The sequence below is a fragment of the Salmo salar genome, chromosome ssa14, assembly GCF_905237065.1.
Source record: "Salmo salar chromosome ssa14, Ssal_v3.1, whole genome shotgun sequence".
Taxonomy (NCBI): Eukaryota; Metazoa; Chordata; class Actinopteri; order Salmoniformes; family Salmonidae; genus Salmo; species Salmo salar.
In genome coordinates, this window is record NC_059455.1 from 64,569,642 (window position 1) to 64,595,465 (window position 25,824).

At 43.2% G+C, this 25,824-nt stretch overlaps 1 protein-coding gene across 5 annotated transcripts in view; it reads right to left on the bottom strand.

The window, feature by feature from the left end:
* LOC106569953 (collagen alpha-1(XI) chain-like) overlaps positions 1 to 19,498 on the bottom strand; it is a 44,644-nt gene extending 25,146 nt beyond the window's left edge. For 2 of the 5 annotated variants that reach the window (XM_014141734.2, XM_045694668.1), the window contains exons 1-5: positions 18,982 to 19,494; positions 8,936 to 9,097; positions 7,812 to 8,022; positions 7,010 to 7,172; positions 5,605 to 5,727 (exon numbers count right to left, since the gene is read on the bottom strand). In XM_014141734.2, coding sequence (XP_013997209.1) covers positions 5,605 to 5,727; positions 7,010 to 7,172; positions 7,812 to 8,022; positions 8,936 to 9,097; positions 18,982 to 19,099 — 777 coding nt within the window. In that variant the 5' untranslated portion in view covers positions 19,100 to 19,494. Of the gene's footprint in view, positions 1 to 312; positions 1,468 to 5,604; positions 5,728 to 7,009; positions 7,173 to 7,811; positions 8,023 to 8,935; positions 9,098 to 18,981 lie in introns of all 5 variants that reach the window. The other 3 variants (XM_014141732.2, XM_014141733.2, XM_014141735.2) reach the window with 3 other exon arrangements.
* Between the last annotated feature and the right edge of the window lie 6,326 nt (positions 19,499 to 25,824).

Sequence of the window (25,824 nt, forward strand, 5' to 3'; positions counted from 1 at the left end):
GAAACAAATAAGGCTCACAGCTTTTTAGTTTTACTGTAATCTATGTACGTCACATACCCATAGTGAAGGTATGTATCGTTGTATAAAAATCTTCTCCGCGGACCAAATTCATTTGAAAAGTGTGCCTAAAAAAGTATAAACTCTTACACCTAAAACGAGGCACTAAAACTATCATCCATTTAAAGCAGAACTACAAGCCTGCTTGTTGAACAGACATTTGCAGTAAAATCTGGATGGAGAACGACCTGGTTCCCAGAAGGGATAGCTGGAAGATACAGCTCTGGACTGCCACCATGGGCTCTTTGTTTGTACCTGTTGATAACCGTTGCCCGTTTTCTTCTTTGGTTTTTCCGGCACAGGGATGACGGTGCCACTGTATGCAGTCTTGCCGAAGGGAGGCATTTTTTGGGTCATCGATTTGACGTTATTTACATCAAGCACCACCTTGGTTCTCTCTGGCTTAGGGGAAGCAGGTTCTGGGCTTGGCAGCTCTTTCTTCGGTGCAGGTTTGAGGAAGGGAGGAACTTTGATGACAACTGACTCTCTTGGTTTGACTTTAGTGATCTCAGTTTTCGCTTCCTTAACCTTTGTGACCTCGGTTTTTACTACTTTAACTTTGACTTCGGTTTTTGCTACCACTACTTTGGTTTCTGCTTTTGCTGGTTTCACTTTGCTGACCACAGTTTTTTCTACTTTAACTTTAGTGACTTCTTTTTTTGGCTGGGCTTTAGTGGTTTCAGGTTTTGCTGCTTCTGTATTGCCATTAGCTTTTTTGTCACTGCCGCTTTTGCCATTACCACTCACTTTCTTATCCTCAGCGGTTTTACCATTGCCATTAACTTTGGCCTCACCATTTACTTTCTTCTCAACTACAGGTTTGTCATTGACCTTGGAATTACTATTTACTTTCTTCTCAATTATAGGTTTGGCATTGCCATTGATTTTGGCCTCACCATTTACTCTCTTCTCAACTATAGGCTTGCCATTAACTTTTTTTTCGCCCTTTTTCGCAGCAGGTGTGGGCTTGGCCACTGGTGTGACTGTACTGGGTTTGATCTTGTTCAGGAGGACTTCAATTGCAGTAGGTTTGGCTTTGGCTGGTTTGGCCGGGTAAAGCTCGGCTTTGGTGGGCTTGGTGGCAGCAGGTACGGCTTTAGTTGGTTTGGCTGTGGCCTCAAGCTTGGCATGCTCTGCTTTCGCAGGTTTGGATGAGGCAGGTTTTGCCGACTTAACTACTACAGGTTTGGGAGCCTTAACGACTATAGGTTTGTCCGCCTTAACAACTACAGGTTTTTCTGCCTTAACGACGATAGGTTTGGCCGCCTTAACGACGATAGGTTTGGCCGCCTTAACGACTATAGGTTTGTCTGCCTTAACGACTATAGGTTTGTCCGCCTTAACGACTATAGGTTTGTCTGCCTTAACTACCACAGGTTTGCGTTTGTCAGCATTGCCATTGGCACCCTTCTGTTGTGCATGTGTGTTGGTTGTGTTGTGTTGTAGTTTGTGAGGGTGGGTGTTGAGAGAGAGGAGAGGTAGAGAGATACATTGGGGGGTGGGAAGGGATGAAAGCACAAGGGATGGATAGATGGAGAGAGAAAGACAAAGGTGGATGTTTTGAGACAGTGATTTAAAGATGGTTTAGGCTTGGGTGATTTACTGAGACTGTTCTGGCATTACTGGATACAGCAGAAAGTGGGCAAAGGTGCTTTACAGTTCCTATAAAGAAAAGCTGTTTCAATGTAGCACAGGAAAGATGGGAACTGAGCATTTTAAAGCCAATTGAAACCTTGACTAATCGGAGCAAGGTAGGAATGGTGCTATGTGCCAATGACAAGACTTAAATTACAACAGGGGTCAGTGTAGAATTATATTTTGGAAGTCAATGTAATACAATGTGTAATACTCAGCTCCTATAGTGCAATGGATGCTGATCTCTCCAGTAATGCCATTCTCCATATTAAAAAAGCAGCATCTCTGTGCTAATGACAAATGGAGCCTGTGGCTTGCGGAGGCACTGGGGATGTAACGGTCAGGTAAAGCTGTAGCCTCTGATGCACTGAGCCGTCCAACTGCGAGAGAGCTGTGAGCTTATAGCCACAGAGAAGCAGCAGCATTGGGTGTCAGGCGAACAAAAGTTTGTTTTACTGGGCCGTGATCTGATATTTCAACTAGTGAAGAAAATACACAGATGGGAACATATATATTCAAATTCAGGCAAATACAAAAATATGTACAGTGTGTGTGCATATATGTAGAGAATAGCTCATTGGACATGCTGTGGGAAACATGTATATTACACATAATGAGATATGGGCAACAGAAAAGGGACATTGAAAAACACAGGTATTTAGACAGACAGTTAAACTGAGGCACAGAGAGATTGACAGACAAATGGGCAGACAGGGGCATATTTATGCCAGATCCAGGGGAAATGCATAACCATGGATGTACAGGGGGACAGACACATTGATACCTTATATTGACCAAAAGACAGGTAGACCGATTACATAGTCAAATATGTGGAAGCATGCAGTAACATTTATACATATGAAAAGCAGAAATGCAGTGGTTAATCCCATAATGAATCAGACATGCAAATGATGTTAATACAGACACATCTGATACATGACAGCCCTTTCTCACCCACTGCTGTCTGAGTTGAATAATCCTTCAGCATCCTCAGCTAGTCATTTTATACAAATGCTCCATTGTTTTGTCATAACTGAGAATCAAACTGAGACTCAGACCCAGTGATATGACGTATGAGTCTCTCTTTAATGCTTACTTTCATACAAAACATGTACTGCATTAGGTTGTTATTTCCAAGTTGAGGGTAATAATCATATGAGCAATTGCAAAAAATGATAGCAAAATATATAAAGTCCATTGTTTTGTATTCATTCATTTTCCTTCCTTCTCTTGACAGTTGGTCCGGCCCAGTGTGGACAGAGAATAAGGGAGAGAGGGGCAGTATGGCCAGAGAATAAGGGAGAGAGGGGCAGTGTGGCCAGAGAATAAGGGAGAGAGGGGCAGTGTGGCCAGAGAATAAGGGAGAGAGGGGCAGTGGGACAGAGAATAAGGGAGAGAGGGGCAGTGTGGCCAGAAAATAAGGGAGAGAGGGGCAGTGTGGCCAGAGAATAAGGGAGAGAGGGGCAGTGTGGCCAGAGAATAAGGGAGAGAGGGGCAGTGGGACAGAGAATAAGGGAGAGAGGGGCAGTGTGGCCAGAAAATAAGGGAGAAAGGGGCAGTGGGACAGAGAATAAGGGAGAGAGGGGCAGTGTGGCCAGAGAATAAGGGAGAGAGGGGCAGTGGGACAGAGAATAAGGGAGAGAGGGGCAGTGGGACAGAGAATAAGGGAGAGAGGGGCAGTGTGGCCAGAAAATACGTGAGAAAGGGGCAGTGGGACAGAGAATAAGGGAGAGAGGGGCAGTGTGGCCAGAAAATACGGGAGAAAGGGGCAGTGGGACAGAGAATAAGGGAGAGAGGGGCAGTGTGGCCAGAGAATAAGGGAGAGAGGGGCAGTGTGGCCAGAGAATAAGGGATAGAGGGGCAGTGTGGCCAGAAAATACGGGAGAAAGGGGCAGTGGGACAGAGAATAAGGGAGAGAGGGGCAGTGTGGCCAGAGAATAAGGGAGAGAGGGGCAGTGTGGCCAGAGAATAAGGGATAGAGGGGCAGTGTGGCCAGAAAATAAGTGAGAGGGGGCAGTGGGACAGAGAATAAGGGAGAGAGGGACAGTGTGGCCAGAAAATAAGGGAGAGAGGGGCAGTGTGGCCAGAGAATAAGGGAGAGAGGGGCAGTGTGGCCAGAGAATAAGGGAGAGAGGGACAGTGTGGCCAGAAAATAAGGGAGAGAGGGGCAGTGTGGCCAGAGAATAAGGGAGAGAGGTGTGTGTGCTGTACCTGGTCCCCCAGTGCCCCCACATCATATATATGACAATGACAACATGTAAATTACATTAATACAACATTAATAACACAATGTTAATACAATGTGATAGGTGAGGTGTAAAGAGGTGATGTCAGAGGATGAGTGGTCATGTGAATGACACCATGAGAAGGGTAGTATAACAGAGGAGAGTATGGAGAAACAGAGTGACAGGGAGAGAGGCCTGGTGACCTAAACTTCTTTAATATGATATTGAAATAAATTTAACTTACAAATTTAACTTACAAAAGGGATGTCTTACAGTAAGAAAAAATTATGTCATTCTTTTCATGTACTGAGCCTGAACCCTATTTGCCTTCACACCTCTTTCTCTGTGCCTCTCTCTCTCTCTCCCTCCTCTCTCCCTCCTGTTGAGTATGGCCCCTTGGTCGGGGGGAGGTGAGGTGGACAGAGGGGTGGGGGGTGGGGGTGGGGGGTGGGGCTGTTGTTTCCCAATAATAATAATAGAGGTACTGATGGTCATCTTACTCCTCATCAAAGTACTGAGAGAGATGGGGGTGTGGGCAAGAGGGTCGTACAGGCAGAGGAATGGAGGCAGTGGAATGAAGGACAGGAGGGGCGAAGAGTGAGTTTCAAAGGCAGAGAAAAGTAGAAGGGGTGGACAGGAAGGCAAGAAAGGAGAAATGAAGGGGGAAATGTGTTGGGGATGAGTGCATTGGAAAAGAAAAAAAAAGCAATGTTTTTCGATTCATTAGGACTCCATGTGTTGATTAATGTCTGGAGAGCTAGTAATGGAGACACAAGGAGGATCTTAATGAATGAGAAAACAAACGCAATGAATAAAACCACACCGATTTATATTCATTCAACAGCAGCATTTCTAATACATGTTTTCTGTGATCGGTGCATCCAATGCGATACTTCTCCTTATAGTCATGAAATGAAATGTAGAGAAGCAGGCTACTTGTATCATCCTCTTTCCCCGACCTTTCTGTCTTCCATTTTGTTCTAAAACAGCCTTTTATTCAAGTTGAGTTCAAATCAACTGCGATTCAATGCTTGTGTGTCTATATTGAAATAAGTCTTGCATCAGGATTTCAACAAACCCAAACAAATTAAAAATGACACTTTTCCCCAAGAGGAAACAAATGGCATGAATTGACTTCTGATCAGTTTCTCATCAGTTTTCTTGTATTACTGAAGTACTACGGCCTTGTTTTTATTTTGTATTGTTTGTGGTGGTAAAGAAAGGGCTCTGCTTTAATTGAATTCCCTCAGAACACACATAGGCGAGGAGGAAAGTGGATAGATACAAACACATAATGCGAGAGGACAGAGCAGCACTTTGATGACTTCCTGGAGCTGTAGATGGCTGGGGATGATGAGGCCTCACTGCCTTTAGTGAGCAGAGGGGTTTGTGTGGACATCCCTTCATATCAGTGTATACTGGGGCTTAGGATAGCAGTATTGTACTGCACTATGCTATCCTGTGTTGTGTTGCACTGGGTTGTGTGGTCCTGAGTTGCTTCATGCTGTGGTCGTGATGTTTGAAGTAGCTGGACTGCATAGAGAGACTCTAGAGATGTGAGCTCCATTGATACTAAGTGGTAAACGTACTGTAGAAAACTGTTGTGACTCGTGGTGGTGCATTGGTGAATCCTAATTCACTTCCAGGTTACTGTTCAGTGTATGTGGTGTTTTGCTGTGTTACTCACGTATGTGTTGGGGTCCTGGGACTGGGTCTTGGGTAGGGGGGAGTCACAGTCGGGGCTGTAGTGTTCACAGAAGTCATAAGCAGCCTGAGGGTTGGATGCAATCAGCAGCTGCTGGATATCGCCCTGTGGGAAATAGAAGACCAACAGAAAGCCTCGTTGAAATGAGAAGTAATATGATTTAAATCAGTTCCTGAGCTGAAAGCAGATCCGCTGCCTATGAAGGGAGAAGGGTTGATCAGGTTTTTGCTGGACAAACAAGAAGAAGAACAACATGAAGGTTAATGAAGAACATTATTGAGTGGTTCAGCTTGGTAATAACATAACATGGTTGCCTATTTACTGAAGCAGATCTTAATGAAAGTGCTACCACTACAACAGACAGTAATGGTAACCGTGTCCCAGGAGCCTCCACATTCCTTTCAACCTATCAATGTTCAGGAAGGAGAGGAGACGAGAGAAGATAGCAGTCTAATAATATTGGGACAGGTATATCTCTATGGTACTAGTGTCATGTATATCTCTATGGTACTAGTGTCATGTATATCTCTATGGTACTAGTGTCGTATATCTCTATGGTACTAGTGTCATGTATATCTCTATGGTACTAGTGTCATGTATATCTCTATGGTACTAGTGTCATGTATATCTCTACGGTACTAGTGTCATGTATATCTCTATGGCACTAGTGTCATGTATATCTCTATGGTACTAGTGTCGTATATCTCTATGGCACTAGTGTCATGTATATCTCTATGGTACTAGTGTCATGTATATCTCTATGGTACTAGTGTCATGTATATCTCTATGGCACTAGTGTCATGTATATCTCTATGGTACTAGTGTCATGTATATCTCTATGGTACTAGTGTCATGTATATCTCTACGGTACTAGTGTCATGTATATCTCTATGGCACTAGTGTCATGTATATCTCTATGGTACTAGTGTCATGTATATCTCTACGATACTAGTGTCGTATATCTCTATGGTACTAGTGTCATGTATATCTCTATGGTACTAGTGTCATGTATATCTCTATGGTACTAGTGTCATGTATATCTCTATGGTACTAGTGTCATGTATATCTCTATGGTACTAGTGTCATGTATATCTCTATGGTACTAGTGTCATGTATATCTCTATGGTACTAGTGTCATGTATATCTCTATGGTACTAGTGTCATGTATATCTCTATGGTACTAGTGTCATGTATATCTCTATGGTACTAGTGTCATGTATATCTCTACGATACTAGTGTCGTATATCTCTATGGTACTAGAGTCATGTATATCTCTATGGTACTAGTGTCATGTATATCTCTATGGTACTAGTGTCATGTATATCTCTATGGTACTAGTGTCATGTATATCTCTATGGCACTAGTAACTAACTGTGTGACCTCTGACCTGGAAGACCTCATCGTCCAGCAGGCGTGCTCCGAACACGGTGATGCCCTTGGTATCCACCACGGGGCTGTTGCTGCGAGGCAGGGCCCTGGTCATGCGCTTCTTACAGTCCAGGAGCAGGGTGACGTTCTTCTTCGACACGGAGATAGCGATGCGGTGCCACCTACAGGCAGGGAGGAGGTAAAGCACAACTGTGTAATGTGCTGGAGGGGGTTGCTTAATTAAAGGAAACCCCAATGTATACAGTGTAAGTTGTACGTGTGTGTGTGTGTGTGTGTGTGTGTGTGTGTGTGTGTGTGTGTGTGTGTGTGTGTGTGTGTGTGTGTGTGTGTGTGTGTGTGTGTGTGTGTGTGTGTGTGTGTGTGTGTGTGTGTGTGTGTGTGTGTGTGTGTGTGTGAGAGAAAAACATATGGGACCCCCAGCCGTTCCATGTATTTGAACTATTCCAGAGCTAGCACACCAGATTGAACTTGTCAACTAATTATCAAGCCCTTGATAAGTTGAATCGGTGACTTAGTTCAGGGCTACAACAAAATTGTGAAATGTCTGGGGGTCCTTTAGGAGAGGTTTGAAAACCACTGTTCTGGGACACTGAGGCAAAATGTGTCAAATCTCATAACAACCCTGCAAAATCTGACTAATCAAGAAGATATTCATATGATGTAATGCAGTTGCATAAAACAAAAACAACCATGCATGCAAACACTGAAAACCGTAGTCCATCAAACAAACCCAGTACACATGCAAATACTGACACAGGCACACACACACACACAGAGCCGCGGGACGCGTTGTTACTGACTTGCCGTCGGCCAGGTTGACGCCGCTGAAGAGGGGGTAGTCCTCGGGGGCGGGCTTGCCGGTCTGGTCCTCGTACAGGAAGACGGGGGAGCGTCCCAGCTCCACACCCAGCTGCTGGACACCCTGCTCACTGTAGATGGATAACAGGAAGGCCTGGAGGCCCGCATGGGCCTTGACCAGAGCCATGATGGAGAAGTTCTCCGGGAAACGACCTGAAGGGGGGGGGCATGAAGGGAGGAAAAGAGGAGAAAGAGGCATAGAGGAAAGAAGGAAGAGGGGAGAGAGGGAGGCATTGAGGGAAGAAGGATATTAGACACAGGAGCGGGGTAGACGACTGATGACAAATTAGAGTTAGGGGTGTCTAAGTGTAGACAGCTGCACATTTTATTGGATCTTAAAGGTGAGGGTTTGAAGGATTGAAGTGTGAACAGACATAAGAGGTGGGTGTCGAAAAATCTAAAACCCAGACCAAGAAAACGAGCTTCTGACTTTTCAGGATATCTTTCAACCACATAAGTGCTACTTACAATCCTAGCGCGCTTCAGGGTCTCAGACGATAGTTAGTTGGCCCTTCATTTGTTTAGGCTCTTCCAAAGGCATTTACATTTCACATGCTCTTGCACGAAATAATTATATGCCTAACGCAAAAGCAATCTAGTACTAAAGCTGCAAAGTTATGGCCCAACAAACCTCCTTATGGTAATTGTAGGATGAAAATAAACCCTAAAACCGAACAACAATGATAAGAACCACCAAAAGAGACAAAAATAGCAATCATGACACATTACAAAAATAAATTCACAGAATGCACGTGGCATAAGTTGTATGCCCCAGTCTGTTTCCATAATTTCAGCAATCCATCCCATTTACAGGTAATGTCGACCACATCTTTCCAAGTCAACCTGAGAGATGAGGTATGTTGTAGCTTCAGTCCAGTTGAGGCCTGGGTCGTGTTCATTAGGGCACCCAACGGAAGACATTTTAAAGCGCTTTGCAACGGAAAACAAAAATGAACGTTTCTTATTAGGAAAGTCCATGTAGTCCCTCCCTGTTTGAATCCGTTTTCTTCCGTTTGGTGCCTAATGAACAGGACCCTAGTTAGACATGGATATAGAGGTACTGTACCTGAGAAGAGCTGATTGGTGGGGGCAGAGATCTGGGCCTTCTTGGTGATGCGGTAGGCGTGGTCAGCGGTGCCGGCACGGCGGGAGGTGCAGAAGCCTGGAACCTTCCGCACCCCTTCGGGGAGAGAGGGCAGCTGCAGCATCCGCAACACATCCACTGGATCTGAGGAGAGACGGAGAGAGAGAGAGGGTTAATAAACAAAACTGCATGGAGTTATGGTCGTGATGCTTTGTCACATCTTCATGAATGGACTCTATCATGATATAGCTTTGACATTGAAACCAATTGACTAGAATCGCCTTACATATATATATATATATATATATATGTTTCTTTATAGGTCGTGGTCTGAGACCCACCACCACAGACAACAACCATTCCAGTTAGATTTGTAGATTCAATATTAGGGCTATATCCTACACCTACACTCATCCGGAGGTCAAAGGATCATAGACATAACTATTTCTGTAAGAATAATACATGCAAAAAGCTTTTACGGCAATAGAAGGTCCCCAAGTCTAGTCCACCATCTATCTAACCTGAGGAACAGGCTCCTCTATTCAACCAGTGTCTGTCAAGCAAATATAACAAGTGCCATAAATGTGATAGTGCTGAGTCATGGAAGTCTGTGCAAACAGAATAAACCGACCGCAGACATCACCGCCAATCTCACATCGTGCCTCCATACCAGGTATGACTGTCTGTCACCCATACTTTGCTTGGCTAAACCAATGGGCTGACTCCTCAGGGCCAGTTTCCCAGGCCTAAACCAATGGGCTGACTCCTCAGGGCCAGTTTCCCAGGCATAAACCAATGGGCTGACTCCTCAGGGCCAGTTTTCCAGGCCTATGGGCTGATTCCTCAGGACCAGTTTCCCAGGCCTAAACCAATGGGCTGACTCCTCAGGGCCAGGTTCCCAGGCCTATGGGCTGATTCCTCAGGGCCAGTTTCCCAGGCCTAAACCAATGGGCTGACTCCTCAGGGCCAGGTTCCCAGGTCTACATTAAGCCTACATCTGGACTAAAAAGCACTTTCAACAGAGATTCTCCATTTAGTGTGCTCTTTAGCTAAGACTAGGCTTAATCTGGGAAACAGGCCCTCACTCAATGTGCCACATTGAACCTGTCTATTCTGCCCAAGTAAGACTTGGTTGGATAAGATGTGGAATGCTACAGCCTTATTCAATCAAACCAGGAAGCAGAGTTTCTGAGATAATTCTTGCAATGCAAGAAGGCATGCTTGAATTCATGTACTCAACAAAGCACTTATTACTTCAAACACGCTCTATTACCTAGCAGGAGTAATCGTTTTGACTCCACCTAGTTACCAATTTAGCCGAAATGGGGGCCTTGGTTGGTTCAGGAATGTGACTAAGTTCCTAGACACTCCAACAGGAGAGCAGTGTGTACAGTCTAAACAAGTTAGGTACTCCCATCTTTCTTCACTATGTTTCAGTGGAGGGACTTTTCTCAAGGTTGTATTATTGCAGTCAGAGTTGGTCTTGGCTGCCCTGTCTGTGTTAGGTAAAATGCTAGGTAAATTTTTCTATACTGTTAGTGGGCGGCAAAGTTTCATTTATAGCGCACCCTGCACTGACACTAGTCCTAATATCCTTATGAAGCCAGTCAAGCATTTTACAGGCAGGAAGTTTTGGAATGACTGAACTACCACAGACCTTTAATGTTGCCATTACATTCAAAAAACAGTAAGCCACATTTACTATAGCCGTTTCCAGCCACTTTAATAAATAGCACTTTGAAATGAAAGAGAAAAGCAATCCTAGCCTGGAATAGGAATGTATCTTTTGATCATTGAAAAATGCCCCCATAAGCCAGCCTGTACTCTGCATTGGAGTCTCAATACCAATGAACTGGACCATATGATATTATATCATTTTCATCACAATGATCCAATCCAGGCTAATTGTGTTTAGGTGACACCCTGCTAGCAACATGTTTGAAGGCCTCAGATGACAATATTTATGGTGAACTCTCAAATGGTGCGTTAATATTGACTCAGAGAATCGGGACCACAGTCTATTAGCAGCACACTAACTGAGAGAGAGAGAGAGAGAGAGAGAAGAGGAGGGATCAACGGTGTAGCAGAGGGGGAATTCTCTACAGACAGAGAGTGGGAGAGTGATATTGTAATGCCCCATTAACTCTCCAAAACAGGAACTGGGAGAACGAGACGGGGAGGAGAGCGGGAGAGAACGAGAGAGAAGGGGGTAGAAAGAGGGAGAGAGAGAAGGAGAAAGAGAGAGAGGATGAGAGCGACAGTGAGAGAGGGACGAGAGAGGGGGAGGAGAGAAACCGCGGACAGCACGGCCTGTGTCAGACTCCATCGCAGGAACACGCGCACAATGAGCACCTCTGTCTCCGCCCGCTCACCTCTGCTCTGCCCAATGGGCCCTTCCTGTCAGTAGGCCTTGGGAGAGGAGAACGAACCAAAATATAACGTCAGAAATACACAACCCCCCCACCCCAAAAACATAAACGCGGGACAAGTAGCGGAAAATATGGAGCCAGACGGGGTTAGACAAGGCAGGAACGCAGGAACGCAGGCAAGCCCCCGCTTTCTCTTTGCCTGCTTTCTTTCTTCAATCGCCCTCCCCTTTAACCACGTATGGTCACAGAGTAGAGACCACCCTGTACACCGCGTCATTAAAGAGGAGTACCGGGTGTGTCAAGGGAGTTAACACCCTGTACTGTAAATGAGAATCTTCTATTGTCCTTCACGTTGCTTTATTCACAGCAACGTAGTAAAACAAAAAGCGATGTGTTATTGTCACATACACCGGATAGTGAGCTACAGTGATTATGGAATCACATTACCCAATCACACAGTCATTGAACTAGCCTATCCATTTTCTTTCATGGAAATAGCCTACATACATGTACATATGCTCCATCCATTATAAACCAGGATGTTAGAAATTGTTCATGGTGTCTTTTATATGCAGGTCTAATTATGAAGAAAAAATATTCACATATAGCACTAAGCCCAATCAAAACTATTCTAAATGTAAGACAATTGGAAAATGTAGTGCAACGTAATGAAGTGCAGGTAAATAAATATGATTTGATTGATTTGAAACAGGAGGGGACGGCTGCTTTATTAATGTAATTAACTTAATTGACCACTAGATGGGGCTAGGTCAGACACAGAACTCTCCTGACAGCTGTCAGAAAGGAGGGTGAAACGTGACAAGAACGCTCAGATAGAAAAGTACTGTGTAGAGCAGACGTGATTGTCTGTCAGGTAGAATAAGGACTCCTGTTAGCCCTTTGAAAACACTGCAGACCAGACCAGTCACACTCCAGATGACCCTCTAGACTTTTGTAACACTGTCCAACGTTAAACAAGGAGGGTGAGAACCATGACTGAGGAGCGTTCTTCACCTCACCCCGTGGGTAACCTCTTGTTTCCCGCCTCCACCCCCGCTCCTTTCGCTCTTTCTTCTGGGGCCTCCTCGTACGGCGCCAGATACCAGACAGACCCGCAGCCTGAAACCTTGACCTCTGACCTTTACTGCCACACCAAACGGACATTGTTAGAGAGAGAGAGAGACAGTGAGAAAAACAAAGAGAGAGACAACAGAAAAGAGTTGCAGACAGGATGGAATGAGAAGGAGACAAAAATAGGAAGCGAAAAGAGTTAAAACATAGAGGACATGGAAGATGATTCTTGCCTTCGAGAAAGGACCCCGACCAAATCCAAGTTTGTCCTCGATTTCCTCTCTTTGAACTCTCACTCTATCGTTCTCTCCAGCCAACCACACCAGTTAGGCGTGTGTGTTCAGCTCAGACTGGAGGTTAGGCCTATAATTTGTATCATTCTCTATAGTTATAATGTATTTATAATCATCCATGTACACAGACAGAAAATCCATTATAACCACCCGCACTATAAAAAGGAGCTATTGAGACATATGCTATACATATATTTATATACAATTACGATTTAATATGAAAGAACGCACAACTTGTCACTGCAGTAGAGATTTCAAAGTGAGGTAAAATGTTTGGAAGAGTTGCCTGGGGTTAAAGTGTAAGAGACTATTGAAGATTGACGAACTCAACCTCAAGTTGAGAAACTTCTAACGACTTCTAACCATCAAACCATTCCACAAAACCACTGATGAAACTTTGCCATATCATACAATTAAAGAAACCACTTGTCGTCGGTCATGTACATACAGTGTTGGGTATGATCAACGTTTCAAACAGCCTAGCTAACACACCTCCATGTCTGGTCCTAATATGGTCATGGATATCTCCAAACATGTTTCATTCGACAGAGACATTACTAGACAGGAGATCACATTATCAGACAATCTACTGTAGCCCCCCTGACTACAGCTTAGAACTAACCTAGTAAGGGTTGCACTTTATTTTGTCTGACATTCAGTAGAGTAGAAGATCACAATAGGTGCTATAAAGAAGATCACAAGTCAATGCTATAAAGCATAACATAGGGAAGCCCTCATTCTTCTACGTAAGGGATCGTACCCTCAAGCAACTCTGGGTGAATGGTAGGATAAGACAAGCAGGACAGCATGGTGGACAGTGGTGAATCATAGCTCATTCTGTTTAATATAAAGCTAGTGAGGAGGTGGATTAGCTATAGCCTGGTTAAAACAGACTGAGTGGTACGTTCACTAATGTTTTACTTCGAGCGTAGCGTTCTGTCTGGTTTAACCAGGCTAGGAAGATTTAAACCTAACCATTGCCCTATGCTTCAAAAAGTAGGCCTATCCCCGATCGGCAGTTCTACCGCAGAGTGCCAACGTGGACCGTGACGATGTGGTCCAGTTCAGCCAGTGACTCAGTTGGGCCTAGGATAGGATTAGCCCTAAGGGAGGATACGCGGACCACAATATGATAGGCCTTGGTGGCCTACTAAAACATACAAGCCCAGACAGCCACTGCCAAATAAAGAACTGAAGCAAAGTTGGAAGGCTAAGATACTGCACATGTCTTCTTGGCAGTTAGGCCTAGTATCCAACAGAAACACAAGCAAGAATCCCAACTCAGGGAGTAACAAGTTAGTGCCTTTCCATGTTAAACACATGGCTTAACTTGTCCCACATCCTAACCAGGGGCTCCACAACTTTGCTTTACATGTAAGTCCAAATTCAATGCCTTATATAGATATACAACATAAACAGTTGTCACTTTGTAATGTTACATAGCTGCCAGAACCATGAGTCTGACTGGTAAACAGTGTTTTACCCAATAAATGACTGAGAGTTTATACACAGAGTGTGCGACTCTCTTGATTTTTTAAAAATAAAACAGTGAAATCAAACCAGACTTTAGCAAAGTATAGCAAAGAGCTTAAGCCCAATTTGCCACTGAGACTAAGAATGGTGATAAAGTCAGCCTTGTTAAATAGTGCTGTGGAACTATGCAGATTACAGAACAATAAGGTATCATCATCGTTTATGGAGACCCTTGGAAACAGCCCATCCGAATTGGGAAATTCCGTTCTGAAAATCACCTAACATTTTGAAATCTTTATCGGTGAACATTGTCTCGAATTCGAACATCATGTGAGGTGGGAGACGATGGCAGGCTATGATTTTTCATCTCTAAATGGCCCTCTATGTTATATGAAGGGGGTCAGGGGTGGTATAGACCGTACAAGCAGCCATTTAAACACAGAAACTGTCTGGATTCCCGTGAATTGTCCACAAAAGCAACCATACATTGTGCAAATCATAGGTCTCTAAAACACTTATCGTGATCAAAAACGACACTAAAATAGCAAGAGAATTCTAGATGACTAGGTCCATAAATTCTAACTTCAGTTCCGGATTAGACTGTACAATAGCAGAATGCATTATCTGTCATTTCTATTCTTACATCTCATGCATGTCCACAAATGGACAGCTGATGCTTTCAAACGTATATAAAATATTGTCAGTCTGAAATAATTGATACAAATCTACATGCAAAAGTACCCATCTGAGTTCCCGGACACTCCAACACACTTCCTACAACCAGGAAAATGACAGTGATTAGTCTACCAGGAACAGTCGGTCTAGACTGACAGTGTATGATTACGCTTTGGCACACTTTGCCAAGTAAATTTTCAGAAAACTCTTGAAGGAAAGATGTCTAACTATCTCTCTCGCAAAACCCAAATCATCTCCTCAAAAGCAGAGCGCTGAAAATGCCGCTAGTCTGACGGGGTCTAGTCCGAAGGGGTCTAGTCTGATGGGCTACTGCGGTTAGTCTGAAACGTGACTATGACATTTATGGTGGGCGGCGATGGGAACTGCAAGATTTCGGATTTACAGCTTTACATGGTTGATATACAGTTAGGGCCTTCGGTCGTGCACGTTTAAAATCTACAGTATGGCCGCAGTCTGGACCAAGCCCCAAGTCTAAGTCTAGGTCTGGGTGTGCGAAGTGGGCAACTGGGGGGGGGTGGGTTCATGACACATCGTGAATGCTTTGATGCCCCTTTGGTTTTTCTTTGTGGGCTCTTGACCAACCCTGAACCACTCATCAAATCGCATGATAAGTGATCGGAGGAGACAGACACCTCTCATGGTACACTAACACTAGGCCCTTGTGACTAAACATTTTACATTTACATTTTAGTCATTTAGCAGACGCTCTTATCCAGAGCGACTTACAGTAGTGAATGGATACATTTCATTTCATGCATTTTTTTGTTGTTGTACTGGCCACCCGTGGGAATCGAACCCACAACCCTGGCGTTGCACACACCATGCTGGCGTTGCAAACACCATGCTCTACCAACTGAGCCACAGGGAAGGCCATAGGTAGTGTGGTGGTCTGACGAGATCTCCACCACCGCTGCTAACTGTTGGAGGCAGCTAGAGCGGCTATGGTACTGCTCAACTTCAGAGACAACAACTGGACAAAAGCAACAAGCATGCCAAGGCAAGGAGAGAAAGATGGAGAGGGGAAGAGAGAGAGAGAGAGAGAGAGAGAGAGAGAGAGAGAGAGAGAGAGAGAGAGAGAGAGAAAACAAGAAATATGTGAATAATATGTCCCACATGGGGAAAAAAGACAAGGCAAAGGACAATAAGACACGCATCCAGTTGCAGAGTACACATAGATAAATACCCAGACGTACGTACACCCACAAGCATGCCTGTGGCACAGGCTGAGGACAAATAGCCAGGGCCCTACTCGTCGGCCACACAGTGGCTCTATTCACTACCTCTCTGACTGCTAGGGGGAGAACGAGTGAGAGAGCGCAGGGGAAAGAGGGTGTAAGTGAGGGAAGGTGTTTTGGTTAGAATAAGTGAGACAGACAGTTCTTTGAGAATGATTGCTTTGAAATTAGGTTAAGGAACATCCATGTTAAGAAAATATTGCCCACATATTTTGTTCATTTACAAAACCCTGCTTTCATTCCTTGTACCCTCTGTGTCTGTCATGCTATATATGCGCACTTTTTACCCCAGAGGGATGAGAATAAACAGTAGGGGCAGACCTTCTGAGGGAGCCACAGCACAGACCATCTCTAATTTGGGCTTTCATTGCCTGGGTGGGGACCTGTTTAGTGTTTAGCCTATATCCACATGCCATTTGTGAACATCATAAACCAAGAAGCTATCACGCAGTAGCATGGGTAGTAGCAGGAGTTTGAATGAATGTTTAGATACTGCCTTGTCTTACAAACGTGCGCAAGGACACTTGCGCACAAGTGTGCCTAACTATGGAAAGAAGATTATACGAATCCATCGAATATTCTGTTCGTTGAGTAATTATAATATAGAGAAAGCACTTCTGAACTTGTAAATTATCTTATGCATTTTTGAAAGCACACTCCCTCTATATAGTTCATAACGTGAGAAAAACAGTCCAAGGTGTCAGAGACACAGAGGTGCACATTCATTTGAAAGGGGCACTTCATCACCCGAAATTGAAAAAAATCCATAGGGTTCACAGACGCATTAAAAAAAACACAACTGTACAAAGCGAACATACACGGAGACACATACGCTTTCACTCTCCGTACCGCTCTCTCTCCGACTAGTTCTCGCAGAAGCGCACACTCCCGTATAATAACCTATTCATAAAAAGCAAAAATGTTCAGACTTCCTCCTCCAAAATACACACAGCAGTCGGACGACGGGAAAATGCAATCGGCTCGGCAATCTGAAATTGGAAGTCGAGCCAAGGAAAACATAAGAGCGCACACATTATGTTAGAAACCCCCATCGGTACACACAAGCATCTATTCCCACTTAAAACGCCTAGGGCGTCATTAACCAAAACTGAAGAATAAAGTCGCATTCATCCAATGTCGCACCTGAAGAGAACAGCTATCTATTTTGAAAATGTTGGCTATATTAATCTATTACATTGCCAATATCTTGCAAGAGGTTTCCCATGCAGGCATCACAAGCAGTGCTCTTCTTACGTGGGCCTCGTACATTTGGGATAAAGCTCAATATGCAATTGCTATATAAAACTGTAGGATATTATTGTTATGCTATAATACAATTATACGAGTGGCTAACATATTAGCATAATAAGGTGTCACCTTTAATGGTTCAATTGTAGACCTATTCAAATTGTCCAAGATTGTTATTAGTTACCTATGTCCAACTGAATGAATAAATAATTTATAAAAGTTCAATTCTACAGAAGTAATATTTGACTAAGAGCATCACTAGTAGAATTGTGGGAATGAATGGTACCTCTGTGTTAAACATGACGGAAAGATCCAAATGCGCAAGTTGTAATGTAGTGGTCAATCACGGAATTACCGTACTGCCTTGAAGACATTCTTTGACACCAAATTCTTCGAAAAACATCGACGCTGTTGAATCGCAAAATAAATAGTTATCCATGTATAATTAAAAGAATTATAATCATAACGATAACTGACTATAAAAGCCTAATTATTAGTAGACCTAATTAAAAGTATTGATCGGCCATTGTCAATTAGGGTATTGTTAAGCATAAGCTGTTGTTCGCTTTAAGCTGCTTATTGTTCAAAAGGATCATATAAATCAATAATATGATTCAATCATGATACAGTAACTTAATAAAAACAATGGTAACTATTTTTAGAAACCGAAAAAAACAATAGAGGTGACCAATGTTAAACAACGTAAGTTATGGGCTGTGTTACAAGCAGGCCTAAAGACAGGATGGAATACAAAAAAAGCCTTCCATTGTCACAGTACATACACACAACCATTACAATGCAAAACCATCCTCACACAACAATAGGGTGATGAGAGGCGATGGTGATGGGGAGGGCCGGGGTGAACTGATAAATATCTAATCAAGTCACCATATAACGTCCACCGTCATTACTTTGACGTTGCCACTGTATATCCACATACGCACATACCTACATCCAGTAGTGAAGAGAACGATAAATCAGACGTGAACTCCAAAGTAGCCTATCTCAGTATAATGTCGGCTGCTGAACGCACCGTCCTATCCTATGGCCCCGTCTGGAATGAAAAGCTCATCCATGCGCAATGGCGCACGAGGTTGTCAAAAACTTTCAAAAACCTAACTTAATTCTCCTTTAAAAACCTTTTTCGTTTAAAGCTATTGTCAAATCTAGAATAAAACATTATATTCACAACAACTACAAAAAAGCGTCTAAATATCCGAAATGGTTGAGCCTTCAGCTAACTGCAATAGCGCACTGACTGACACCTGTCAGCGCAGCGCGTTTCACTGCAGCGCGTTTCACCGCAGCGCGTTTCACCGCCGCCTCTTGAGGAAGAAGACAAAGAAGAAAGCCTCAAAATATTGTTTGAGAAGAACATTAAATGAGTTATAAACCCTGTTCAGAATGTACTGTTTTGGGGTAATGTAGGCTAGCAGTAGGCTAAACTACCACAGGTCACCTGTAATCCTAGGCTACAATCGTTGGAAATCATGCCAAATAGCATCACTTTTAGAAAGCAAATAGCACGGTACAGGCAGTCAGTGCTTGACAATTCTGAGATGTGGTACAATATGCATGGCATTTCAGACAAATATTTAGCTACAAAGTCTCACTGGAACGCTCAAAAATAAAAGCCATCTTACCTGCCCGAGCCACGGGTAGTTGGCACAGCGCGAGCACCAGGGTTACCAAGGCAAAAGAGGAAAAGTCCAAGCGCCATGGTCTCCGCTTCTTCCGAAAGGGGCAATCTCGAATATCCATAGTTTTTTAGTTGTTTGACGCTGGACTATAAGGTAGGATATGTTCAAATTAGATATCCTCTCTCACAGAAAGTCAGTCGAAGAGAGTTTCGACTGGACCTTCTGTGAGGCAAAAAAAAGAAGAAAAAGATTCGCCTCTGGAGACGTCTTTTACCTCTCTTTAACGCTTCTTTAATAAGTGACCTATATCTACCTATGCTATGTACAAATTTTAAATAGTAAAAGGGGTACGGGCAATAAATATTGATTTTATATCCCTAGTGCTAAAGCTCCATTGGGTCAGCGGAGTGGATATGAGTACCCACAGTGGAGAGAGCAGAGACCTGAAATCACTCTCTCTCCTTTCTCTTTCTCTCTCCCCCTTCTTACTTTCTCCCACGAAAAGTGAGGGAGCGTGTGTGTGTGTGCGGAGAGAGAGAATGACTGAGTGGCAGTGGGGAAGGAGGGAGGGAGAGATTGTGCGTAATTGCGCGCGCGGCACACGTAGTGTTACGTGTGCAAATGAGAAAAAATGAGAGATGGCTAGAGGAATAGAGCATGTGATAAATGGAAAGTTTATATTGCATGTGGAGTAATATTATTGCACAAGGGATGCACGCATAATCCTGAATGTAAACCTGTGCCTTCTTATTAGCCTAATTGCTGCCGCACCTTCTATTTCCTACTTTTCATCCTTGTCTTAGTATCCTTGGCAATGTGTTGCGCTCTCTCTAGACATATTCTAGATTTTTTAAATTGCGAGCGTCTGTCTGTCTGTCTGTCTGTCTGTCTGTCTGTCTGTCAAACAGATTTTTTTCAGTCCCGGTATATCCCGATAAGACAGCCGGACAATGTAGGCCGGATGGGTCCACAAAAACTGTATAGGAATTGCCGCAGCCAATCATTTCGCTGTCAGAACTCGCACACGAATCTAATCCACGCCCATATTAAGATGCCTTCGAGCTTCCCGTGCTCCTGTAAAGTCTGATTGGTCAGTCCAACGTGGCGTCAGCGGCTAACCAGGTGCGACAGTGAGAACGTTTATTGCAGAGCAGGCACATTTCTCATGATCATAACTTGAAAATGTCCATTTTCATTCCCACAGCTGTTTTATGACACTGGGGGTTTACATGAGTAGGCTAGATATAACAGGGTTTGGGTTTAGAGTTGGGGTCAGTTACTTTTTATTAAAAACATACATTGAATATCAATCCAGCTGCTGAATTGACCACTTGAAGCCTATAGGTATAATGTCATGATGCATGTATGACACCTTTATAATGTCTTATAATAATCTCATAATGATCCGTACTAAATAACAGAAGTTTGAGAAAGTTGAAAATGATATGCATAGAAATACGTAAAACATTAAAAGCGTTGCTATAATACATTATAAATGCTTATACATGATTATAACAAGTTATAAAGCTAGCTGGATGCTTTAAGTAAAGTTTAACCAATATTATTATTATATACCTTTTAATGTCATTTTCTGATTGCCACTGATGTTAGTGTTCCCATATTTTTTCTTAGGCAGGGCAGTGGGCACCGAAGACAATCAGAATATAGGGCTGCCAACAACAACATTTTCTATCAATATCCATATTCATTTTCAGAGTTGATCGTCAAATGGATTGATGGCTACAACGGGAAGTATTTTGTGCTAGTCATTGATGGAAATGGTCAACATTCCATCTTTAGTCCATTACAAATGGTTTGAGCTGGAAATCTGCTTTGCCTAGATCTGATGATATAGACCACATGCCCAAAAGTATGTGGACACCTGCTCGTCGAACATCTCATTCCAAAATCAGGGGCATTAATATGGAGTTGGTCCCACCTTTGCTGCTATAACAGCCTCCACTCTTCTGGGAAGGCTTTCCACTAGTTGTTGGAACATTGCTGTGGGGACTTACTTCCATTCAGCCACAAGAGCATTAGTGAGGTCGTGCACTGATGTTGGGCAATTAGGCCTGGCTCGCAGTCGGCGTCCCAATTCATTCCAAATGTGTTCGATGGGGTTGAGGTCAGGGCTCTGTGCAGGCCAGTCAAGTTCTTCCACACCGATCTCGACAAACAATTTCTGTATGGACCTCACTTTGTGCACATGGGTATTGTCATGCTGAAACAGGAAAGGGCCTTCCCCAAACTGTTGTCAGAAAGTTTTAAGCACAGAATCGTCTAGAATGTTATTGTATGCTGTAGCGTCAAGATTTCTCTTCACTGGAACTAAGGGGACTAGCCCGGACAATAAAAACCAGCCCCAGACCATTATTCCTCGTCCACCAAACTTTACAGTTGGAACTATGCATTGGGGCAGGTAGCGTTCTCCTGGCATCCGCCGAACCCAGATTCGTCCGTCAGACTGCCAGATGGTGAAGCGTGATTCATCACTCCAGAGAACATGTGTCCACTGCTTCAGAGTCCAATGGCGGCGAGCTTAACACCACTCCAGCCGACGCTTAGCATTTGCGCATGGTGATCTTAGCCTTGTGTGCTGCTGCTTGGCCACGGAAACCCAATTCATGAAGCTCCCGACGAACAGTTATTGTGCTGACTTTGCTTCCAGAGGCAGTTTGGAACTACAGGTATACTACAGGAACTCGGTAGTGAGTGTTGCAGGGGTTGTCCACATACTTTTGTATATATATAGCATAGCAGAGTTAGAGATCACTGGCTGCCTCAATCTGTGACCTGAAGACAGTTATTCACAGACTGAGGTCCTGGATCGAGGTGAATTATTTCTAGTTTTGTATACTTTATTTTGTAGTAATGTATATTTCTCGTTTCTTATATAGTTTTTTTTATTGTCATTTTTACAGTTAAGTGTATTGAAATGTTTTACATTTGATTTCAATCTGACAACAAGAAAAACAGTATTGCTGAAGAGGTATTCTTTTTTTCCCCAAAGGTGTCACATCTGCATGTCTTTAACAAACGTTGTTTATCAAAACTGGCGAAGTCTACAGCCCAACACTAAAGAAAAAGCCAATGAAATATACTGTTATAATACATCTCTATCATAAGATGTTCAGTTAATTGCATCTGGCCTCTAATAGTTTTCTTTAAATGAGGGTAAACCTTTCATACGAGGTTGTTTCAAAGGGCTGCTAATACTTCTCCCTGTCTATCGTAAACTTAAACGTCCATATTATTCTCTATTTCAAAGTTATCATAAGAACAGATGTAACGGTCTGGCTCTATGCTTTGTAAATTGCTGTACGGCAAAACCTGTGTTTAGTACATTTCTTTGAATGAAGAGCCAGAAGGCAATAATGAAATATAATCATCCTTTGATGTTCTTTGCCTCTTTCTCACTCCCTCCCTCCCTCTCATTTCTCCCCTATTTTTTACTTTGAGTCTCTGAAGGCAAAAAAGTTTCTATTTTGTGGTATTTTGACCATCCCACCTCTCAGTCCCAATCACTCGTGTCTCGACTGGATGCTAGTCTGCAATTCCGAGGACTAAGTAAGGGATCATTTAGAAGTAGAAAGGACTAAGGTCCTTTTTTAGAGTTCCGCACACTGGCACTGTCCAGGCTTTTGCATGAAAGGCCTCTTATGAAAATCATGCTCCCCTTTATAAGAAACTATAGGGATAAGTATAAAAAAAATACAATGAAAAGAATAATTAATCAGCCAATGTTAATACACTGCTCAAGAGTCACCAACCATCAACTATTGCATCCACCAATTATGCATCAGGGATTATATGGCAACAGCGCTCAGACAATATTCATAGCTACCAGCAAGACTACTATTGGAAAACCTAAATAAAGGGACAACCAGAACTCATACGTGGATTGAAAAAAAGCCTCGAGCATCTCTGTTCTTGGACAACTGAACAGAACACAATTCCTCATGCAATGGGGTAAACACAATCAAAAATCTCTCTGTGACAATTTTATGGTTATATTTTGGACTGTAGAGCACATTAGACGCTCTGTGGCCCAAGTGTTTTTTCCCCCTAAAGTTGGAGTGTGGGTGCCGCAGGCTGTAAAAAGAGACACCCTAGAGAGAGCCTTGGTATGTGTTTGTGCCATGCTCTGCTGGTGCACTGTAGCCTTAGGTTGTTTCCATATTAAAGGCCCAAAATTCTGATTTTCCTGTGTTTTATACCACATTGCACAATCATTGATGAAACTAAGACTGTAAAAGTGTGAAATAATTTGATCAGTGTTATTTCCGGATTGTTGAAAATACAATGTACACAAGACCTTCTAATCAGCAGGTTTGCATGGGCGGGAGTTTCGGCTTTCCATGGTGACATCACCATGCATTAAATTGGTTACTAGACCAATAACAAAGAGAGTTCCAAACTTCTCTGCCAATAACAGCTAGTTTTCCGTTTTCCCCTGCCCACACAGACTACTCCCAGAAAAATCCTAGCAAAATTCTTGCTTGAGAATTTTCTTTGTTGCTAAAAAGCTATTTTTGCCCATTTGAATGGAAATCTATTACAGTAAGGTACTTAATTGTTACCCAGAAATTATTTGATATTGATACAAAAATGGCTGCATTGGGCCTTTAAAATTGCTATAAATCACAGCTTTTGTTGAACCTGTGGTTCCCAAATACACAGCGGCAGGGAAAGGAGAGGGGTGGGCAGAAAAGGACAGATAAGATTGAGAATTGGATGAAAGTGTGAAGGGGGAATTATGTGTTGTGTGGTCATCGGCTAAGCAAGAATATCTTAGAATATCTTTAATTACGAACAACAAAAAGAAGTTGCCTAACATTGGAGAGAATACACTGGGCATTCACACACCCATAGCAACAGTAGTCATAAGCACAATCGGGTGAATATCACTCTATGAATGTACCACAGCTTATGGATGTACCAAAATGGGCGAAATGACTGACTTCACACACCCAGAATAAGTTTTTGGCACAATGTGAAGAAGACATTTTACCATGAGATTTGACTGTAAAAACGTTATTACAGTGTAAAATCTGCTGATAAAACAAGCAGATGCTCTTCCTAGACTAAATCTGGGCAGCAGGTTTTAGGGTTCAGTCTGAACCACCAATTACTGAATTTACCTTGAATGTCAGCCTCTTTAAATTAATAAAGCCTACTAATTTGTCTGCAGTAATTTTAGGGTTAGGACAAAGACCGCAAGGCTCTGTGTTTCATCATGGCCAGGGTTGGCGTCCAACGTGCCAGATTTAACACTCAGCTAATGAAAACTAATTACATTTAATTGACTATGATGATGTCAAAGGCTGTGCTTTATCTACCAATAGGCTTCTGAGTTTGTGTGCCAAATAATAATAAACCAAACGAGAGCTGGCCAGGGGAGTTGAGGGGGGTGCAAAAGAAAAGCAACGGGTGCCGTAGAGACAGACACAGCAAGTGCTTGTGGGTAGCCTGGCTATTTCCAAAACTGGAACCTTGTAATTACAATAAAGCGACCATATTCTATTGCTGACTTCCTTGAAAAGTCTGTATTTTACTGGGCAGGGCTGCAAACCGAGCACACACACCCTACTCGCCACATGACACAGAAATAGATCGGGGGGAGGTATAGGCATTCAGAGAAGGAGAGAGAGAGAGAGAGAGAGAGAGAGAGAGAGAGAGAGAGAGAGAAAAAAAGAGAGCAAGAGGGGAAGAGAGAGGGGGATAGAGAGAGAGAGAGAGAGAAGAAAAAGAGAGCAAGAGGAGTGAGAGAGAGAGAGAGAGAGAGAGAGAGAAAAAGAGAGCGAGATGGGTAGAGAGAGAGGCCGACACAGAGAGAGGGTATGCATAGGTGGGTGTGTTTATGTGTGGGGTGAGTCTGAAGTTTGTATGCCACCCTGTGTATGATGTCTGTGTATGATATCTGTGTATGGTGTCTGTGTATGGTGTCTGTGTATGATATCTGTGTATGGTGTCTGTGTATGATATCTGTGTATGGTGTCTGCGTATGGTGTCTGTGTATGATGTCTGTGTATGATGTCTGTGTATGATGTCTACGTATGGTATCTGTGACAATAAAACATCAGTTGTTTTTACTGAGTGTGATTGCCTCTATAGGCATGTCTTCATAAATGGTTATATGTATGTTCAAATACTCCAGGCCTTAACATTTCTGTGTGTGTGTGTGTAGGAGCAGCATGTTCCCCAATCCACAGTGATAAATTTAGCAAGTTAAACACTGATTCGGATCATTTAGCACAATCACTATTAAAGATAATTTGGCCATTAGCAATGCTCACAGAGCCATTGATGTAACATGGGGAGAGTGGCAAATTGGGCCAACTACATGAACTCATTATGATATGGAGCCTACCAATATACTGGATTATATGTGTTTATAACACCTTCAATGGGTTTCGCATCAACAAAACTCCTATTTTTTTTAAATGTGTATATTGCTTTAGTAGAAGACCCACATCAGCATCCATCTAAATGTATAGAGAGCCAAAAGATGGAGGTGAGCGATATGAGGCAAATTAAAGGGGGGAGGGAGGGGTAAGTGAGTGAGGGAGCTGGGAGGAGAAGGGAAAGCCATGGAAAGGTACAGGCAAGAAAAATCATAGGAATGAATAGTGAAGGAGGGAAGGGGGTACAGAGGCATGCAGACGGAGAGGGGGAATGAATGAGGGCCATTGACGAAGCGAGAGAGAGAGAGGGATCAAACAGTATTTACACAGGGAGATTCCAGAAAAAAATTTAGGCGGGGAGGGGCAGGCGACCGGGGGTGTTCACTTCAACTGACCTACTGACTAGGGAATAGGGTGGAACTTTGGGGAAGCTGATAGAGAG